This window comes from Hesperophylax consimilis, unplaced genomic scaffold (genome assembly GCF_061612785.1).
Source record: "Hesperophylax consimilis isolate HC1 unplaced genomic scaffold, BYU_Hcon_1.0 scaffold_36, whole genome shotgun sequence".
Classification (NCBI taxonomy): domain Eukaryota; kingdom Metazoa; phylum Arthropoda; class Insecta; order Trichoptera; family Limnephilidae; genus Hesperophylax; species Hesperophylax consimilis.
In genome coordinates, this window is record NW_028301266.1 from 964,184 (window position 1) to 986,554 (window position 22,371).

Consider the following 22,371-nt stretch of genomic DNA (forward strand, 5'->3'; position numbering starts at 1 on the left):
TTATTCAGGTCTCATGTAATTTAAACGAGATAAATCTTAAATAGAGTCAATATTATAAATAAAATCACTACCCACTTGAAAATAAGAATATCGTCGGTGCATACATAATATGAACAATGTAACGTTTTTGACGAAAATGAACTAAATATACAGTTTTTTTTAGTTTTTTTTTCTCCACCTTCTACAATATGAACCATGTCCTAATAACCAATATTTATGGAGATAGAAAACGAATCATGTGCAGGCAGTCAAAATTTTGCATCTCAATAAGAACCATGTGAACTTATTTTACATGGTTCATATTAAATGTGCGCTTTTTTCCGCATCTATGGTCACATTGTTCATATTCTACATCTATGATTACACTGACAGTTGTCAAGTTGTTCCCGCATATTTTCTACCTTGTACACGCTCTAGCTGTTTTTGAAGTGAATAAATAAATAAATCCGACATAATATTATTGTTTGACGGTTCGTGGCCATTTGGTTTATAAAGTAGCGGTAAGTTATTATGTTTTATTTTATAAATTTCACGTATTTTCCTAAAAACAGTAACAAAATGTCATCCGAGGATTTATGAAAAATGGCTGCCCTTTGAAGCGTCAATAATTTGAGTCCAGTGTTGTGATAAACTTCGAATTTTGACACAATGTGGAAAAATATTAAAGTTATTTTGTTTTTATGTTTCAGGGAAAGTTTAATACTAAAATTTAACTCAAAAATAAGAGAAATACATGATTATTCTAAGCATTACATGTCATTATCATCTGACTGGCATCTGTAAGTATTTGTCTGTCTTTTAACTATATTTTACTATATTGTTGTCATATTTGTGCGTACTATGTAATGTATATTTCAATCTGTGTATCTTCTTTTACAGATAAATATATCTTTGACTATAATAAGAGAAACGTGTAGAGAAATCACTGTTGTTTGCTGACAAGTTCAAAAATTTTTATGTGAGTTCATATTTTTATTACTGTACTAGTACTGTAGCAGGAAAGATGTTGAATTATGTATTTAATTTTGATTTTGTTCCAGAATGTACCGAAACCGCACGAGGGAGATTGTACGTTTAAGTACGATACGTAGTTCTGTATCAGAGGTTATGGATGTTGGAGATCTTGAACCAGTCAATCAAATGGATGTTGAAGATCTTGAACCAGTCAATCAAATGTATGACAACATGATGTTATGTCCTGTGACTGGAGAATTTATTCCAAACCTGTCGAATAACATTGGCTCCACACGGAACGATGTTATCTCTGGAGACAAAAGTCTGTGTGAATTAACTGGAGAGTGGATCCCAGAAAATGATAATACAAATGTTTCTTTACCATTAGATTCTGATTCACTTGTTCAGAAGATTAAAAAAAATAAGAGATGTAGAGTCTTGGGCAAAGAGTATGTCGGATATAAAAAGCATTGCGGGAAATATGAGCAAAGCCAATTGAAGTCAGCAAAGTCTATGGGAATAAGATGTGAACACGAACAACCCAAATTTGCACTTAAAAATTCTTTTTATTGTCATAAAATAACGGAAGAGGATCGCCTGCACACATTCAACAGTTTTTGGAAATTGAAAACTTGGTCGGAGAAGAGAGCTTATTTCCTGGGCTTTGTAGCAGTACGTGCTATAAGACAGCGTCGTCGTGAAAGCGCAGATTGCACGAAAAAGACACAAGGACGTGATGTATATCTGTTTACCAAGGACGGGGATAAATATAAGGTGTGTCACAAAATGTTTATGAATACGTTGAGCATTACAAAAAGCACTTTCAGGAGGTGGAGCTATCATAATCAAGTTGTCAATGACGAGGATAACGTATCCCCTAACACTGTAAGTAAAAAAGTTGCCAAGCATACTAAAGCAGTGGATAGTATTAAAAAATGGCTTAATCTTCTGCCAGTTGTTCCGAGTCACTACTGCAGATCACAAACAAATAGACGATATGTGGAATCGTTCTTTTTATCGAAGCAACACATGCTTTCAGTCTTCAGTATTTGGTGCACTGAAAATAATGTGCCAAAAGTCAACAGAAACTTATTCAGTGACGTTTTAAAAGCTGAAAAGGTTTCCATTCACCACCCACGCAAAGATCAATGTGATATTTGTGTGGGTTTTAAATGCGGTACTATTGGAGGAGAAGTTTATGAGCAGCATATTATACGCAAGGATTAAGCGAAAATTGCTAAGAATGCAGCAAAAGAATCTGCCAGTGAGACTACATTAGTTGTCACTATGGACTTGCAGAGTGTACTGTTATGTCCCAAATTACTAGCGTCTGCTGTATACTACAAGCAGAAACTTCAACTCCACAACTTCACATTATACGTCCTAAACAATGCAGATGTCACTCTCTACACGTGGCATGAAGCAGATGGAGGTGTGACCGCGAATGAATTCACAAGTTGTATAATCAACTACCTGGAGAGCTTACCCCTACAGTATAAGAATGTCATCCTTATTTCCGATGGTTGCAATTACCAAAATCGGAACAGAATACTGGCAAGTGCATTGAGTGATTACTCTAAAAGGTCGTCAGTCACAATAGATCAAATTTTTCTGGAGAAGGGCCATACTATGATGGAAGCCGACAATGTCCATTCGGTGCTGGAGCATTACTTCAAGCCACCAATATATTCTCCAAGTGATTATTTATCTCGCATGCAAATGGCTCGACCCAAACAGCCATACAATATAAAAAATGTCCACTTCGACTTTTTTTTAAATTACGAATCATTGAATACAAACCTAACATCTTTGAGACCGGGAAAGAAAGTAGGGGATCCCGTTGTCACAGATTTGAGGGCTCTTAAATACTTATCGTCGGGGGATATCCTCTATAAATTAGACCAGTCGAAGGATTGGCTGGAATTGCTCCAACGCCGCAAGACTGGCTATGTTCCCCCATTGCCTCTATACACCAAACCCCTTGCTTTATCAGATTCTAAATTCAGGCATTTGCAAGAGTTAAAACTGGTAATAGATAAGGATCATCACCCATTTTATGATTCTCTAACTTATGTGTAGAATTGTGGGAGAAAAAACAAATAATTTAAGTGTGAATTATGTTTCCTCTTTTTTAGTAATTATATTCCAATAAAAACATCATTAAAAAATATAATATTGTGTTTATTTTACTATTATGTATTTCATTGAAGTATGATTTTATGCTATTAATATTATCGAGTTATTAAATTTATTCTTAAAGAATAAACTTACTAAAACTAGTGTGAAAAATGAGAGCAATGGTCCACTCACTGAACTTGTCAGGAGGTTACTAGTTTTAATTAGCAGAGCTCTAAGAATGTGAATGGTAGAAGAAGGCGAGGACGCCCAAGAAAGACATGGCACGACCAAGTGAATCAGATACTTGAGTCGGACCATGTCAAGAGTCAGAATAATAGAAGAGCATGTATGAGACGTTGTATTAATGTGAACGAGACAAGGAATGTGTGCCAAGACCGAGTTGTTTGGCGGTCCGTCCTCTCTGCCTACCCCTGCGGAGAAACGGCGTGATGGTTAGTTAGTTAGTTATCTTTAAGATATTTTAGAGATGGATTTTCTTCTGTGTAAATATGGGTGTTGTGATAACAAAGATGTGTGTCGTTAAAACTTGGGAATCTTAAAATAAAAAGTTTCATTCACATAATTTATACTTTTCCAAAATATTATACAAAAATTGATATAAATAATAAAACAAAATGTCATATCCTTTGCACACCACTACATTCACATAATATATTTTGTGATAATAGTCTCCCATTTTAAATCTCTACTTTAAACACAAGACTTGAATGAAATATTTTGACAGCTGCTATTGAAAATGAACAATGTGACGAAAACCGTGCACAGAATATGAACCATGTGAGCAAAATCGCATTAAAATGTGATTTTCTGATACAAAATAATTAATATTTGCAAATAACATTTAATTTTACTGAATAAAATGTATATTTCCTACTTTGTTCATAAATAGAACTTTCGTTTTCCGTTTCGTTATTTTTTTAAACAGTTTTTATCGATTATCTCAGAATGTACTAAAGCTTACATTGTTCATATTATGTATGCACCGACGATATAATATTATTGAATAGTGTTCTCAAATAGTATTGTCAAGATTGTCGTGGTATTCTTTCAAACGGGTGTTTGCTAAAATAAAATAATTGTCAACCGATATTAACAAAATATAATTAAAAATGGAAAATATGAAGTCATTAATAAACAAACGCGGCGTAATCAAAGGAAAACTAACCCGATTCGCGGATTCCTTAAATGCATTGTCGGTAAATGAAATTAAATTAAGATATGAGCGGGTGAAATCATTGTTAGATGAATTCGAAGCAGTTCAACAGAAAATTGAAATGTTACCGGATTCAGACGAAATTGAAAATTATAGTCAACGAGAAGCTTTCGAAAACCAATATTTCTCAGTTTTGGCAACGGCCAAAGGTGCGATCGAATCCGTCGATCAAAGTAAGGTGGAAATTAAACTACCCAACCTCCAATTACGAGAATTTCATGGCGATCAGAAAAATTGGGTTAATTTCGTCGAAACCTTCAAGATTTTAGTCCATAACAATAGTAATTTAAGCAACGTACAAAAATTCTTTTATTTGCAATCAACTTTAAAGGGAAACGCATTAAAGATAATTGCTAATCTAGAAATTTCTGAATTAAATTACATTTCCGCTTGGGAATTATTAAATGAACGTTATGCAAATTTAAGAACTACCGTTCATAAACACATCCAAGCTCTATTTTCATTAAAAGACATGAAACAAGAAGAGCCTGTAGCATTGAGGTATCTAATTGATGAAACAAACGTTAGTTTAAAGGCATTACAAAATATCGGGGTCAAGGTAGATCAATGGGATCCATTGGTTATTTATATAAAATCAAATAAATTAGACACAGCTACCCGAAAAAATTGGGAACAATATATATTACAAGACGAATTACCGACGTTAAAGGAATTCTTAAAATGTTTATCTGCTAGAGCCCAAGTATTGGAACTGATGAACGCTTCTGAGAAAAAATTTTCTAGCTTACATAAAACACAACTAGGCAACAATAATTGCAAAAAAGATTCATCAGTATTTTTAGCGGTAAAGGCTAACAGCTGCATTTATTGTAACGAGAAAGGTCACCATATTTATTATTGTAAAAAATTTCTGAAATTAAAATTACATGAGAGGATTGATGCTACGAAATCAATCCAAGCTTGTTTTAAATGTTTAAAGGTGGATCACCAGGCACAGAGTTGCAAGGCAACCTTTTCTTGCAGGCGTTGTGGCAAAGATAATCACAACACCTTACTACACAATGAGGTACCTCTGCGGGAGGCCTCCAATATGGATGCTGATAACGAGGTTTCAGTATCGAATTTTTCTGCATCGGATAAAGCAAAAAAAATAATATTATTGTCAACTGCCAACATAGGAGTTGTGGGTAGTAACAATAAAATTTTTAAAGCCCGCATTCTGATTGATTCAGGGGCCCAGTCAAATTTTATGAGAGCAGAATTTGCTAATAAATTAAATTTACCATGTGAATTGATAAACAAACCCGTTTCTGGGATCCATAATAACATCACTCACATAAAAAAGAGAATTTCAGTGGAGATGAATTCGCTTCATACTGATTATAAAAGTTAAATATCATGTCTGATTTTACAGGAGATTACAACAAATTTACCACAAGTGACAATGGCGAAAAAAGACTTCAAGTTACCACGAGGATTGGAGCTAGCTGACCCGAACTTCAATATAGCTGCACCCATCGACATCCTGTTGGGCGCGGAGAGCTTTTGGGAAATCCTAACCAACGATAGATTGAAACTCGAATCGGGACCAACACTTCAACGTACGCAACTGGGATGGATCATATCAGGACCAATCCACATGTACCCAAAGCAAAGGCCTGTATCAGATTGTTGTAATTTATCTATAAATAAAATAAGTCACCAAATAGAAAAATTTTGGAAATTGGAGGAGATTAATCCCACTAAGATTCTAAATCATGAAGAAAAGGCTTGTGAAGCCAGTTTTGCTAGTACTCATACTAGACAAGACGACGGTAGATACGTAGTAAATTTACCGCGTCGAGCATGCATTGATCAGCTGGGAAGTTCATTGCTCACTGCTGAAAAAAGATTTAAAAATATAGAAAGAAAATTTGTGTCAAATCCCGAATTGAAGACACAATATATAAAATTCATGCGTGAATATGAGGAATTAGGTCATATGGAGGTGTGTGACCAGTCAAAGGGGGATCGTGAATCCTATTTTTTACCTCATCACGCTGTAATAAAAGAATCAAGCACTACTACTAAAGTGAGGGTCGTTTTTGACGGCTCCGCCAAAACTTCAAATGGAATTTCTCTCAATGACGCCTTGATGACAGGACCTGTTATACAAAAGGACTTATACACCCAACTATTGCATTTCAGGAAACATCAAGTAGTACTGACGGCTGACATCGAGAAGATGTACCGCCAGATTAATGTGTGTGAAGCGGACCGTGACCTGCAGAAGATAGTGTGGCGCGAGTCGCCGCAGGAGGTGCTCAAGCATTACCGTCTGAAGACAGTCACATATGGTCTGGGGCCTTCCTCTTTCTTAGCCACTAGAAGTCTACGGCAAATTGGTATGGATAACAATATAAATTTTCCTAGAGCTAGTCAGGTCATTGAAAATGACTTCTATATGGATGACTTGTTAACCGGAGGAGATGACATGGAATCCTGTAGAGAGTTAAAAGAGCAATTAATCAACATCTTTTTGTCTGCGGGGATGACCTTGAGGAAATGGAGGTCCAATGTCTTGGAGTTGTCAGCCGAGTCGGGCCAAGTTAAGATTGCCGAATCAGGCAATTCTGAAAAAATTATTACTGACAATCCAAAGACTGAGAAAATATTAGGATTAATATGGAATAATGAATCTGATTATTTTTCTTATGTAATAATGAAACCATCAAGTCGAACCAAGAGTAAAAGACAGATATTATCTTGCATCGCATCAACCTTCGATCCATTAGGTCTTCTAGGACCGATTATAGTTGTAGCCAAATTGATAATGCAGAAGTTATGGCAGTCTAAAGCAGCGTGGGATGATCCATTGCCTAATGAAATATTAGCACCCTGGAGGTCCTACCTTCAAGAATTAATTCAACTAAATGTGTTGAAAATACCAAGAAAAATTATTTGCAGGCAATCTACATATCTACAACTACACGGTTTTTGCGACTCATCTGAGAAAGCTTACGGAGCCTGCGTTTACATGGTGTCGGTGGACCATGTCGGTAAGCGGCATTCACATTTAATAACGTCCAAATCAAGAGTGGCGCCATTGAAGTGTATTTCCCTGCCCAAGTTGGAGCTTTGTAGTGCTGTGCTACTGGCTAAATTAATTAAAAACGTAAAACAAGCGTTAAATATAGTGGAGATCGACACACATTATTGGTGTGACTCCATGATAACGTTGTGCTGGCTGAAAGGTCAACCTACGAGATGGGCTACTTTCGTTGCAAACCGAGTAGCCGAAATACAAGAACTTAGTGATCCAGATCTATGGAGACATGTATCATCAGCCGACAATGCAGCAGATATACTTTCAAGAGGAACCACTACAGATAAATTGATAAATTCTGCAATATGGTGGAATGGACCAAGTTGGTTGACCGAGGGAGTCAACGCTTGGCCTATATCAAATATTTCGTGTTCAAACCCTCCTGAACTCAAAGGCAAAAATATTCTATTATCCACAGATATTCAAGAATGGGAGATATTTGAAAAATTCTCATCATTTATTAAATTGAAATGAGTTACTGCGTATGTATTGCGATTTGTCAATAACTGCAGAAGTGTTAAGGGTAAAATTTCAGACAATTTAAGTGTGGCTGAATTGGAATCAGGCTTGAAATGTCTATTAAGATCAGCTCAAATACACGCCTTTCAAAAGGAATTGAAAGAATTAAAAAACCATGGCATCGTCAACAAGAAAAGTAATTTAAAATCTCTTAATCCCTTCTTACATGATGGTCTAATATATGTAGGCGGTAGGTTGAATTTGGCTACACATTTATCTTACCAACAAAAACACCCAGTTATCTTGCCGGCTAAACATAAGCTAACTGAATTGATAATACGTCACTACCATTATGTAAACCTACACGCAGGACCTCAAGCTTTGTTAGCTGAAATACGATTAAAATTTTGGCCCATCTTTGGTAAAAATACTATTAAAAAGATATTACATAAATGTGTTGTATGTTTTAGATGTCGTCCCCGAACCGGTCATCAAATCATGGGAAATTTGCCACCCGAAAGAATTACGCCGAGTCGTCCTTTCGCTATCACCGGAATAGATTACGCCGGACCAATTCTAATTAAAAGTGGGACGCTGAGGAAGGCTTCCCTCGCAAAATCGTATTTATGTATCTTTATTTGCTTCTCAACCAAGGCTGTTCACTTGGAATTAGTTTCGGATTTATCTAGCAATGCTTTTTTGAACAGTTTAAAAAGGTTTATATCCCGTAGGGGACAACCTGAAAAGATCTTTTCCGACAATGCTAGTAATTTTAAAGGAGCTAACAGCAGACTCAAAGAGCTGTACACCAGCTTGAGGGAAAACAACGACAATATTCAAAATTATTTAGTGAACAGAGGTATTGAGTGGAAGTTCATAACCCCTCGAGCCCCTAATCAGGGAGGTTTGTGGGAAGCAGCAGTAAAATCAGCAAAATTCCATTTATATAGAATCACTAACAATTCTTCATTAACATTTGAACTCTTATATACCTTAATTTGTCAGATTGAGGCCTGTTTGAACTCCCGTCCATTAACTTCCTTATCCGACGACATCCATGATTACCAACCTCTTACCCCAAACCATTTCCTTATAGGCACTGAATCCTGTATCATTCCTGAGAGAGACGTCCGGGCGATACCGGACAACAGACTAACTCAATATCAGAGGATCAGTTCGCTAATTCAATCTTTTTGGTCTAGATGGAAGCAAGATTACCTGATGGAACTACAAAAGAGAACTAAATGGCAGACCAGCACTCAACGGGCACTGCAAAAAGACGATCTGGTGATTTTAAAGGAAGATCATTTACCTCCACCTTTATGGAAAATGGCCCGAATTCTGCATACACACCCTGGAGCGGATGGAGTAGTACGAGTTGTTACACTAAAAACACCTCAAGGAGTCTTTGTGAGGCCCATCACAAAGATATGTCTGATGCCCCTGGATTCAGACACTAAACCTGTAATTGACGTCCCGGACCTTACCAAGGATTGATTATGTACATTACACTATGATGCTTATCTTCTCGACTCCACCTTGGATGGATCAAGCAGAAGACCTGAGAAGAAAGAAAAAAAAAAAGGAACAATAATTGTGTTGTGTTCAGTGTAAACTATATTATTTGTGTTATTGAACTATTTAAATATGTAAAAATTAGTATGCAGACGTGTGTTATTTAGTCATTTTTGAATTTTTTTTTGGTTATTTAATAGGATTAATAATTTTCTAGTTATTTTTAGTTAATTAATAGAGTAATTCAACAGCATTTATACAGTTAAATTTATAAGTTTACCAGCAGGGCATAAAAAAAAGGGGGTTTTATTTTGTTAATTTCTGCTATTTTGAATTATTTTGTTAGTATTTTTGTGGTATATTTAGATTAAGAATTTTTAGTTTATTCTGTTTGGTTTATAGTTTATTTTTAAATAGATTATCATTCAAAAATTTAGTGCAATTTTTGAATCCCGCCCCCTGGCAATATGTTCAATTTTGCAGGCTACCGACATCTGTAGTCTAGAAATTTGAAGTTACTACGTTTAACCAAAATGGTGTGAGTCCTTGCTTAGAAAATAGTGTCAATTTGGTCGGTATAGCAGGTTTCATTTTTACTGCTAGACATCACGATGACAAATGTTTTATTTACATGTGGTGGTTTTTTGAAGTCTTTAAAAAGGCTCGCATTATGTGTTTTTTCGTTCTTTTCTCAACAATAACTCGATAATAAACAAGCTCATAAGTCAGAGCGATCGTAGCAGTGTTATTCGCACAGTTCTTTATAAATATTGTACCTGTTTCAATAGTTTGAAATAAATGTAAAGTGGTGTCAAGAAAACCAGTTTTTATTCAAAAAGGATCATCCCCAAGTTTTAACAAGTATTGTAAATAAGAATTCTCCAAAAATTACGACAATTCCAATATATTATATGTTTCGAATCTACCAAAGAATACGTAAAAAAACGAAACTAAATTCACTATACCTAAATAATATTAAGTAATTTGAGCTTTAATGAAATTTACCAAAAAAATACGCAAATTTCTAATGCTAGAAAAATTATTTATGTATGCTAGAAATTGGTACTGATAGGTACTTCTTAAATCACCAAAAAAATTACGTGAATAGAACATCCATTTATCATGTTTCCAAATCTAAATCACTAAATATTAATCAATTTTCGCTAGCAATATATCCGAGCTACGTGGGACCAAACTTATGGATGATGATCTGGCGTGTAGGTAGCACAGATCATCTAGGGAATATAATATTTCCCTATGAAAAATATATTGTGGATTAATAAACTATCTCTGCAGGGAGAAAAATAACAAACCAGTCACCAAAATACAAATGAACAGAAAAACTCACCCAAGAATGGCATTCACAAATGGAGGTCTTCTATTTTTGTCATCAGCTTCGGTTTCAGGCAGCAATCAGCAATCACTTTGCATTTGCACTCGAAAAGGTTATAACCAGCTCACAAGAGAGAAGAATTATTAATGATAGAGATGAATCAGCACATTCATCGTAACACACAGTGCCGAATTTGTGACATTTTATTTTGTCAAAAATATATATTTTAATTATTTTTATCTTAAATAGACCTCTTTTGACGAAATATCATGTCTCAGATGAATCTACTGAACAGATGTAACAGGTGACCGCAATTTGGTTATCATTCACCTGCAGAGAAAATACTATGCGAAATTGACAAGAGATGTCGCTTTTTGTCCATTCTATTTTAAAAAAATTAATTAATTAATTATGTTTGTATATTAAAATAATTTTAAATTAAGTTTTAAATCTAATGCTTCTCCATGTTCATTACCCGAGGGTTGGTAATTCTCTGGTTCGAGAATCTTGTTCCCGGTCACTATAACCTCACAAGCATCTGTTACACTCTAGCGACATCTGACGGACTCTGAAGTAAGCTTTGTGACTAGCGCCATCTATCGCTTAAATACCCAACTTTTTACCATATATCACAATAATATCATTGAAATATAAAAATACAAAAGTTGACCCTCTTGGAAGTGCATAATATCGCTTTAAGTGCGATAATTACCAGGAGGTATCGCGGTCGAACTCACTATATCGTGATTGTTTTGTGTGCTCTTTTGCTGAGATACAGTGGTAAATAATGATTAGTCATCCCATTTTCCTTCCTTCCTTATTGTTTATTTAACTCAAATAATTTATTTTAAATTCAACTTAAATTTAAATTAATTCACATGTACAACTGTATGTTTCCTAAATAAACTCAAATGAAAATATTTTTTTCAATCGTATAAATAGTATCATCCAATTCTAGCAATCGCCTGTTTATTTAGTTTCTTCTATTTATTTATTTGAAAAAATTATAGTCCATTAATGGTGCTTATGAAACTGTTATTCAATAACAGAGTCCGATGCAACAGATTATAAAGGTTTATTGTTCAAGTTATAAGCAATAATAGATTATTATATTTTTTATTTCTAGTCAACGCAATTTAGTGTCATAAATATGTATATTTTATTTATTTAAAAATACATTTTATTACATAAAAACATAAATATATTATCCTAAAAAAACTAATGACAATAAAAATGTTTTCTTTTTAACGTAACCACCCAATTCAATAGAGAAAAACGTTTCTCGTGTTTGATTTGGGGAATAGTGCCATTACAATATATTATATTGGGTAAAGAAAAGAAAGAAAGTTTTCATTTATAAAGTAAGAAATAAACAAAATGTATAAAGCATGATAACTAAAGTATAGATAATGAAAATAGACTACAATAGCAGTTACTAAATTAGATACACAGTAAATGTAGATAAATATAAGAATATATTTATTTACAATATATGTACCCGCCTCAGAACAGAAACCTTCTAGTGAGGCGGGTTACTTTCACATTTGTTCTATTAAACATGTAATTGCAATAAACGCCCGGGTTTACGGCAATTTAAATATTTATTTTTTTAATCAACCATTCTTAACTGATGTTATTTAAACTACATTTTTATTTGGACCACTGAAAAAGTTATTATTTTTTTTTAATATTTTTTCATTCTAGCTTTATGTTGCCTTTAACCTCCTCAAACTTATCTTTATAATATGACTGTTTTTCAGGATTTTTATTTATATTGATCGCCTTTAATGATTTGCCGTTCTTATTTTTATTTATATTGATCGCCTTTAATGATTTGCCGTTCTTATTTTTTTGATCGGTTGATTATTGATTGTAATTATTTAAAAAAAAGTGTGAACATTTTGGAGAGAGAAAGATCTGTTGATTGCAAAAATACATAAGTTCTTATTCAATATGATTTTCAGACAGTTTACTTGTGATAAAAATTCATTAACTTGCGCTTGAAGCCCGTTTTGAAGTAAACTACAATCCCAATAACCCTCTGCAATATAGGTATATAATCTTTTCGGAAGTACTTCTCTAACGGATAGTGAACACCCTATCAAAATCCGTAACTTTATAGCATAAAGCTATTGTTCGAGCAAAATTAAGAGGATGGATTGGATAAAATTAAATAACATATAGGTATATATGTATATAATTATTTTTAATGAAACCTTATTTAGTTTCTTTACATGAGCGTAATTTTTATGCTGTTCGCGGGAGTTAACTTTCTTGGGTATTTACATTTATAAACTTATTAAAATGATGAGTCGACGAAGTAAAGAATTCATTTTAAAACCGATAATTAATTACAAGTGAGTAAAATATAAATTCAAATGGAGATTCTAACAACAATAGCTACAAGAAGCCATGGTGACTGAAGGTTGAAGATTAACCCTGGCTGGGGTGTTGAGTTCCTTTTTATATCTCTCATCGCTGGGCTTGTCCGGGTCCATCGTTGATGCTGATATTGTCATTGGTGTTTAACGCAGCTTGATAAGGTGAAGAGCTGGCTGCGTGGTGTACTCGGTGTTATCTTCGGGTCGGGGGCATCGGGGGCATTCTGGGGTAGATAACACTCCCCCCCTTAAATTCATAGTCCTCTTCTTTTGGATGTGGGGTTTGAAGATTTTCCATACGAGGAATGCGGCTACGGCGATAATGCAGCCACCGGTCAGTGATATATGTAGACTCCTTTCAATAGGATTTGTGATAGGAGTAATCAGTTCGTGCCCTTGTGTGTTCGTAAGGTCTTGAATTCGGAATTGTGGAAGTTTCAATACTTGTCATTTTTCCTTGGAGTAGGTAATCCTTACTTCTTCTTGGTTAACCTTTTGTCCTATAGCGATGGTTTTTCCTTGGATGTTGCAATCTGGGCTGCTGATTAATACAGATTTATATATAGTCGTCTTTTGTTGGTGCTCATGGCACAACCCCACTTCATAGTTCTGACTATCATGTTTTGTTGAATTGAAGGAAGAGTAGTGATTTATTAATTTGGGAGTATTAATATTTGACAACCATCCTTCCGTGGGAATAATTATATCAAAGTCTATATTTAGGTGGTTAAGCTGTATCTGGAGTTCATTAAAGTTTTTATTAATAGACCACATATTTTGGAGCATAATTGTAATGTTTTTTATCTCTGCTATAAGATATTTGCAAATTTTGACATCTAAAGTAGTAAAAGGGTTGATTTGATCACCTTGTTCTTCGTATACATGATTAATGTTAATAGCCATTTTATAATTCATACTACTCAAAAAAAAAGTTTAATTCCCTTGAATGAGAGCTCCACTAATCCGTAGCCATCACTGGGAGTTTCAACCTTTTATTGAAAGTGTGGAGGTGGTTATTGTTACAGTGCAAAAATAAGCATATAAGATATGACTCACCAATATTGGGGATATCGACCCAGTGAATGACCGGTAAGAGTGGGGCTCACAATCAAAGAAACTAATAATAATAATAATAATAAATAATAAATTTTATTAATTTCTTATACAATTACAAATTAGGATTTAATACATATAAGAAATTAGGTTATATAAATTTTACAAAAGATTGTTTTAAGTATTTATACATAGAAAAAGAATTTTCAAGAAATGTGGAATTTCCAAAAAAATTTCAGGCAGCGGTGAAAGATCTCGTCAATGTGGAGAGACTCTTTCAAGAATCAGAAGAATTTTCCTTCTGAATCTCTCCTCACTGACGCCAAATATATCAATCTCGGAGGAGATTTGGTTCAGGAGCAATATACTCCTTCCTACCGGGAGAACCATTGGCAGGTTAGTTCTGCAGGCAGGAAGATAGAATAATCTATGATGACGTTGTCTAAGATAGTCATCTGGAACATAGAGACTCACGCGCTCCAAAATGGCTGAGTTCTCAATATAGCCTCGCAGCAGTCTGAATAAGTGGGTAGCGGCATACCCCTCCCTTCTGAGCTGCAGGGAGTGAAGTCCCAGCATGTCCAGAAGAAAGTTCGTCGGGTAGAGCCATGGATAGTGGCCGTACTCCCTCATGTAGAGAAATCTTAGAAACTTTTTTTGAACCCTCTCCAACATGAGGGAGCACCCCACCTCATGAGGATTCCAGATAAGCGAACCACTCTCCAGCCTACTGCGGACCAGGGAGAAGTATAAAATCTTCAGAGCACGGGTATCCCGAAAAACTCTGACGGTTCGGAGAAGAAACCCTAACATTTTTAAGGCCGACTGGCACACCCCTTCGATATGAGGACGAAATGTCAACTTATTCTCATACATAATCCCAAGATTCTTTATGTTTGAAACTCGTTTGAGATTATGACCGAGCATAGTGTACCTGTGGTATGTGAGACTAAATGCTCTGGTGAAAGTCAGAACTACGCATTTCATGACATTGAAATGAAGCTTGTTACGTTGACTCCATTCTGAAATGTTATCAACATCAGCTTGAAGGTGCAGGCAGTCCTCAATATTTCTTATTAGAAGAAATAATTTTAGATCGTCAGCGAACAGCAGAAAGCGAGAAAAAAGAATGACTTCAGCAATGTCATTAATGAAAATGGAAAAAAGAAGAGGCCCTAAGATCGATCCTTGGGGAACCCCAGAAAAAACAAGCTCTTTAATCTTTTTTTAAGGTCAACGGTATGTTTAATGTAGTGTATTTGCCAGTCACCTTCATTATTCCTAATCGTTATTTTAGAGTCTTTGTACCAGACATATTTGAAGCCCATTTCTTTTGCCTTTGTTTTAGACCTCCACAGAAGATCTTTGAAATAGGGACCAAGGATTCCACTAACAAATATCTTCTGGAATCCGTTTCCTTGTGTTGTGATTGAGTTTATTTGCTTTTTTTCAGCAGAATCTGTCGTCTTTTTTTGGGGGTTAGCAAATCTGACATGGAGTTTTGGGAATCCCTGCATATTCAAGGGTGTCTTCACGGGTTATCTGCTCCACTTCTGCTAATCTGACTTCCAGGCTCTTTATAATTCTGTCTTTTTGGTTATTTCCTTTCGCATATATTCAACTTCAGAAACCAGTTTGATAATGGTCTCCGTCTTTAGCTGGATGTCATCGTACCGACGGCTGATGAAGTCTCTTGTGCTTCTGCTTTCTTGATTTTCCTCATCAATTTTTTCCATTATTGCTTGTTTAAGTACTTATATTTTTTTCCATCTTCATTTCCAATTTTTTCAACAGATTGTCAATGTTTCAAGCGTAGGGCTCAGGTGTTAGGTTAGTTGCTGCTGAATGCCCATTGCTTCTCAGATTTTTTTCTGAATTTGCCATTTTGGTAGACTCTGTGGGTCGAGCACTGCCTCTATTACACTTTTGGTTGACTTTAGACGCACTGTTAATTTTTCGTTGTTAAAATACTGATAAATATTTATTCACTGGTCAATCACTGATCAATCAAACACTAAATTAGTAAAAATAACAATTCTCAACGGATCTGACACATCCACGGGTAATTTTAAAGCTATATCAAATTATTAACTATTTATTTCGGGAGCAGATCAAAACACAGCTATCACTCGATTATAGGTATTGTTACCATCAATACCTATAATCGTAATCGTTAACAATTCATTTTGTGTTTTTTATTTTTCTTTCAAAGTCATCACGACTATATATTTTTCATTTTTATTATTATTATTATTATTATTCATTATTTACCTTACATGCCTCTAGAGTTGCTATCTTTTCGTCGTCCTCCCTATCGTTGTCAGAATCATAAGACATTCCCTCCTCGCGCTGGTTTGGAGATCTTGGGGTCATACACGATTTTGTAGATGTGTCAGGATTTTTTTTAAGTAGTTTTATTTTCTCTCTCCGTTTTTACAGATTATCATTCAAAATTTGTATGTATTGCCATCTGTTGACTATTAGCTATATAAAGTATTCTGTTTCGAAATTTTGCACTTATTGCCATCTATTGATAAGTAGCGGTAACTAGTAGATAATATTTAAAGGTAGTAGACATTATTTAAATCTATCAGAATTCACAATTAGTTGAATTTATATAAAATACATTTTCTTAATAATAGAGTTCACTTACATGGAAAAAATGCTTCAACACTATTGCAACATTGTGAGGTTAGAGTTACAATTGTTTATTCATTGATTACAAAATCATTTTTATTACTAAGTTTCACATAATTCTACCGCTACAGGCATTATAGAATTGGACAAATACATATCTGAACCACTCATCAATCGCCACGAGGACCCTCTTTTATGGTGGTACCAAAGAAAAGCTATTTACCCGGCTTTAGTTTAAAAAAGACTATGTATAACATCAACCTCGGTGCCCTGTGAAAGAATATTTTCGAAAGCAGGTCAAACTCTCACCCAAAATAGATCCAGAATGAAATCGTCAAAATTGTCAGATGTGTTATTTTTAAATTAAAATCTATAATCAATATTAATACTATAGAAAAAGTTTCTTTAAATTAATTTTAAAAATCAATTGGTAAATCGTATTAAAATATAAAACAATAAAAATAAACTTAAATCTATTTTAAATTAATTTTGTCCTAAATAAGTGTTATAATAATATAAAAAATGTGTTGTGAAACAAAAAACTTCGGTGTGAGAATAATAGTTTAAAACGTCGTTCATGTAAGTAGGTACTCAATACCAACATTACTTTTTTTTACGATTATTTAGATAACAACGATTAACTGAAAATAAACAATGAACATAATATAACTCGTCCTTGTTCCTGTTATAATTAACTAAATAAGTGCCGACACAATAACTAAAATGTTATGCAAGTGGGAATACCAATATTATTATAATTATGTTGTATCTGTAACGTATCGTTATTGTACGATATCTTCTTACGAGTACTAGTACGAGTACGAATACTGGGCCCTTTATCTCCAGTATTCTATGAGGAAAGGATCTGGTATAAAACACTGAATACACGTAAGTACTTAGTACACGGAAGATGGTCCATTTGGAATATAATACTATAACAATGCAAGTAAGATGTTGCCCAAAGGCCTTCTAGCGAATGAATCGAACTCTCTTGGCGAACACGACAATATAACAGGTGACGGTAGGTTGCGTTCGGTAAAACCCGAACTTACCCGAACCTTTTAATAACCAAATACTACAGTATCGATGATCAATCCGGTCAGTACGTCAGTAGTGAACCGCGAGCTGTGAGATCCGTTGAACGATGTATGCGAATCTTCGTTCGAGAACGGGTGAGTCGACTCTTCGGGTCTGGCGGGTCACCTGCTCACCGGCTCACCGTTCGCGAACGAGTGAAGCGGGTCACCGGCTCACCGTTCCCGAACAGGTGAGTCAGATTTGGGAACCGGATCTTACGGATACGTGTAGAGATCCGGTTCACTGAGCCGACTCGTTCGCGAACGACTCACTTCTAGTACCGAACGGGCGGCGGTCAAGGAAACACTTAACAACTGGAAGGATTGGAGCAATTTCTCCAGGAGACATTATGGGAGGAATCTTGCGGACATATTGTTCCTGTTTAGCTATCTGTTGTAATCGCTGGTCATCACGTTATCCTTGATAAATTTTGCAGAACTAATCTATGAGTCGCATGGCACTCTATTTTGAAACAGGTTGGATTATAATCGTTTTACCGGACAGCAGGCGGATGGACATAATCATTAAAATAATTAAGGAAATTAATATTTACTGTTATCACGCATCTAACGACGCCGAATCCCTTTTTGAAGCTTATTACCGGACACGTATCATGTTTCAAATGGGATTTAACCGTAGTAATTAAAATTTAGTTTTTTTTTTGGTTCCTTGATGCTCTCATGCAACCTGTTTAGAGATAAAAATAATTGCTGTACATTAACACGTCGTCGCATTAATTCGTAGAATGCGTAACTCCCAAATGTAAAATTTTACAGGAGGCACAAAAAACCTCGTAGTGAAAAAAAAATGAAAGACGGCTTATTCTTTTTATTTATGTTTCGAACATATAATATATTTGGAAATTTATTTTCAATCATTAAACTTTTGTAAGTTAAGGCTTTCTATTTCAAATTGGAGTTACGAAGTTAACGTAAAAACCGAGAATGGAGATACGTATTTTACTAAAGATACATACTTTTCTGCGAACAGTTTTATGAACAACCTAGCGGAAAATTTGGGAGATAGGAATTTTACATTCACAAAATAAAACACAACTATGTATGTGTATGTCGAGGCAGTCTATTTAGATGCATTTTAATGATTTTAATGATGCGGAAGGTTATCGTTAAAGGAGTGGTAATCCTTTTCTAATGTCTGTTTTAAGTCTTGTAAATGCTGGTACTTTTCCTTCCTTAAGAGATTAAATCTGACTCTCAAGTGAAATCTTCAAACTCTGGAGATCATTACAGATTCGGCGACGGTTTTGTGCTGGGTGAGATCTACACTGACCGGGAGTAGTCGGGTCAGAGATGCTCGTTAAGTGACGCTTGGGATTGATGAAGGAGATTGTAGAAGAATTTGATCTGACATTGTCGATCACCCTTGTTGTCCTGTAGAAATAAAACTGATGTACTTACTAGGGTTTGCAAGACCCGGTCAAAGAGTAGCCATGACAGGAAACGTTGTGAAAGAGACTCCTCAGAGTGTGAAGATAGGTGGGAGAAACTTGAAAGCGGAACTGGTGAGCAAACATGTGCTTTAAGCGAAGAAACTCTTCATGCTCAGCATCACTTTGGAGTAAAGTGAACGCTTCATCTTGCCCGGCTGGTCGATTCCGAGGCGAGAAGAAAGGACGTCGATAGATGCGTGCGTTCCTGCGTACAATGCAGGACAATTGACCCTCCACCATCATCCCATGAAGCGGGTAATCTTAATGTTGTGACAACCAGGGGCCTTAGCATGAGAAGTCGATATAGCCCTATAGCAATACGATATCGTTAAAATACGTCATCAATGAGCACTTAACGACATATGCTAGCACGATCAAAATATAACAACCGACGATTGTTAAAATTCCTTGTCTATGGTCAAAGTAGCGACGGTATCGTTAAAATTGCGAGCATGAGAATGTATCGATAGGATAACTTCCGACCGACGGTTGCTAAAAGCCCGCCGAATATAACGTGGGGTCTTGAGTGTCAGTTAAAACTTTGGTTGGCTGTCGATATACGTATTTTTTTAATAATGTCGTTCATTATGCAAAATTTCTGGTTTAATGAAAGGAGGCAGGTTAGGGAAGATCGTAGGATTGAAAGGCGTCGTTTACGCGATCAATTAAATCCGTTCGAACTTGCAGAGACGGAATTCAGACAATTGTTTCGAATATCTCGCATTATGGCTAGAGATCTCATTGATCAATTAACTCCTTTTCTAGTGTCAAAAAATACATTAGGACTTCCAGTATGCATTAAAGTGAGAGTATTAAATATTATTGATATCTTAGTAAAACAAAAACACAATATAAATCTATCCACCACTGGAACGACCACGTGAAATAAATAAATTTGTTTCGATTGCTGATGATAATTTTTCACAATAAAGTGATTAAAATGATCAAAAGTGAAGTTTATTAATCAGTTGTATTATTTATGATGTTGACAGGTACTCGCACCCATCAGCTTCTTTGCTACAGGGAGCTACCAACGTGGAGTAGGCCAAGATCACTTCTTGGCGATAGGGCAAACTACCGTTAGCAAGTGCATAAAACTGTTTATGAAAGCAGTTTTAGAACATCTGTACAGAAGATGGATACATTTTCCGGCTACAAATGAAGCCCGCAAGCAAGTAGAGAGTAGTTTTAGGGAAAAATTAAACTTTCCACATGTTCTGGGATGCATCGATTGCACCCACATCGCCATCGTCACCCCTTCCAGACACGAGGAGCAGTACAAAAACCACAAAGGATTTTATTCGCTGAATGTTCAAGTGGTAAATATTTTTTCAGAAATAAAACAGCCGGATTGTTGTTTTCAAATTTTATTGAAGGTTTTTTATGTTTGATAAACAGGTCTGCGATGCTACGTTGAAAATATTGAGCATCAACACACGCTTCCCAGGTACTGTCCATGACCAATTCATTTGGAATAATAGTTTAGTCAAAACTGAAATGAACAGACTATACAATCAGAGAATTGGGACATATTTCTTGCTAGGTATGTATTTCAACAACTCATTTTAAAAAAAGGCAAAAAAATCATAACTTAGTAGTTATATGTACCTATTATAATGGGTGTTTTGTTTCAATCAGGCGATTCTGGATATACACTCGAGCCTTATCTGATGACACCAATATTGAATGCAGTCGAGGGGAGTGCCCAATACAGATACACAAAGGCGCACTGTGAGGCGAGATGTTCCGTAGAACGCCTATTTGGGGCATGGAAGGCTATATTCCGTTGCCTCAGGAAAGACAGAGTTCTCCATTATGAGCCCGATGCTGCTGGTCAAATAATTATTACTTGTGCTATACTATACAACATGATGAAGCACTATAAGTCAGTTTCCTTGTTGAACTATATGCATTTAAAAAAGTAAGGCAACAGTACAAAATATTAATAAATTGTTCTCTATTTTCAGATTAACAGACTATTATAATGATAATGTAGAGTTAAGAGAGGTTGAGCTGCTGCACCAGCCTGAAAATGTCAGCAGGGTTGTTGCAGCCCGCAGAGTGAGAGACGAACTAGTGCGAAAGTACTTCTCCCACGAATGATAATATATTAAACAAGGAAACTGACTTATAGTGCTTCATCATGTTCAAACATTGTATCGTATGTACCTACATTGTAAAAACAATTCACGCCTCACAGAGACATTGCAAGAGTTTGAAGAACTGCTACTAATCAAGTACATATTCATATATGCAAAGCGCTGCATGCAATATTTCTCAAAAAGAACTTCAATAGTACTTTAAAACATTGTATTGTATGTACCTACATTGTAAAAACAATTCACGCCTCACAGAGACATTGCAAGAGTTTGAAGAAATGCTTCTAATCAAATATACATATATGCAAAGCGCTGCATGCAATATTTCTCAAAAAGAACTTCAATAGTACTTTAAAACATTGTATTGTATGTACCTACATTGTAAAAACAATTCACGCCTCACAGAGACATTGCAAGAGTTTGAAGAAATGCTTCTAATCAAATATACATATATGCAAAGCGCTGCATGCAATATTTCTCAAAAAGAACTTCAATAGTACTTTAAAACATTGTATTGTATGTACCTACATTGTAAAAACAATTCACGCCTCACAGAGACGTTGCGAGAGTTTGAAGAACTGCTACTAATCAAGTACATATTCATATATGCAAAGCGCTGCATGCAATATTTCACAAAAAGAACTTCAATAGTACTTTAAAACATTGTATTGTATGTACCTACATTGTAAAAACAATTCACGCCTCACAGAGACATTGCAAGAGTTTGAAGAAATGCTTCTAATCAAATATACATATATGCAAAGCGCTGCATGCAATATTTCTCAAAAAGAACTTCAATAGTACTTTAAAACATTGTATTGTATGTACCTACATTGTAAAAACAATTCACGCCTCACAGAGACGTTGCGAGAGTTTGAAGAACTGCTACTAATCAAGTACATATTCATATATGCAAAGCGCTGCATGCAATATTTCACAAAAAGAACTTCAATAGTACTTTAAAACATTGTATTGTATGTACCTACATTGTAAAAACAATTCACGCCTCACAGAG

General features: G+C 35.2%; 1 protein-coding gene and 2 long non-coding RNA genes across 10 annotated transcripts; 2 read left to right on the forward strand and 1 right to left on the reverse strand.

The window, feature by feature from the left end:
• Nucleotides 1–101: 101 nt before the first annotated feature.
• Nucleotides 102–3,127, forward strand: LOC149409102 (uncharacterized). Of its 2 annotated transcripts, XR_016305266.1 has the most exons (3): nt 102–779; nt 880–958; nt 1,041–3,127. It is a non-coding gene; the product is annotated as an uncharacterized LOC149409102 (long non-coding RNA). The 2 variants fall into 2 exon arrangements; XR_016305265.1 differs by having other exon boundaries at nt 880–3,127.
• A 3,101-nt stretch (nt 3,128–6,228) lies between these two features.
• On the forward strand, nt 6,229–9,417 carry LOC149409103 (uncharacterized). Of its 7 annotated transcripts, none has more exons than XR_016305267.1 (3): nt 6,229–6,651; nt 8,282–8,439; nt 9,014–9,417. XR_016305267.1 is itself a non-coding variant. In XM_089650126.1 (3 exons), exons 1-2 carry the CDS (start codon nt 6,249–6,251, stop codon nt 8,368–8,370), a joined length of 492 nt encoding a protein of 163 aa, XP_089506252.1. In that variant the 5' UTR covers nt 6,229–6,248; the 3' UTR covers nt 8,371–8,397; nt 9,014–9,417. The 7 variants fall into 7 exon arrangements, 3 of the variants coding, with proteins under 3 accessions (XP_089506252.1, XP_089506254.1, XP_089506251.1); XR_016305268.1 differs by having other exon boundaries at nt 8,282–8,431; XM_089650126.1 differs by having other exon boundaries at nt 8,282–8,397.
• Nucleotides 9,418–20,608: 11,191 nt separating this feature from the next.
• Nucleotides 20,609–21,589, reverse strand: LOC149409104 (uncharacterized). Its single transcript, XR_016305272.1, has 2 exons — nt 20,866–21,589; nt 20,609–20,749 (listed from the first exon to the last, which is right to left on the reverse strand). It is a non-coding gene; the product is annotated as an uncharacterized LOC149409104 (long non-coding RNA).
• Between the last annotated feature and the right edge of the window lie 782 nt (nt 21,590–22,371).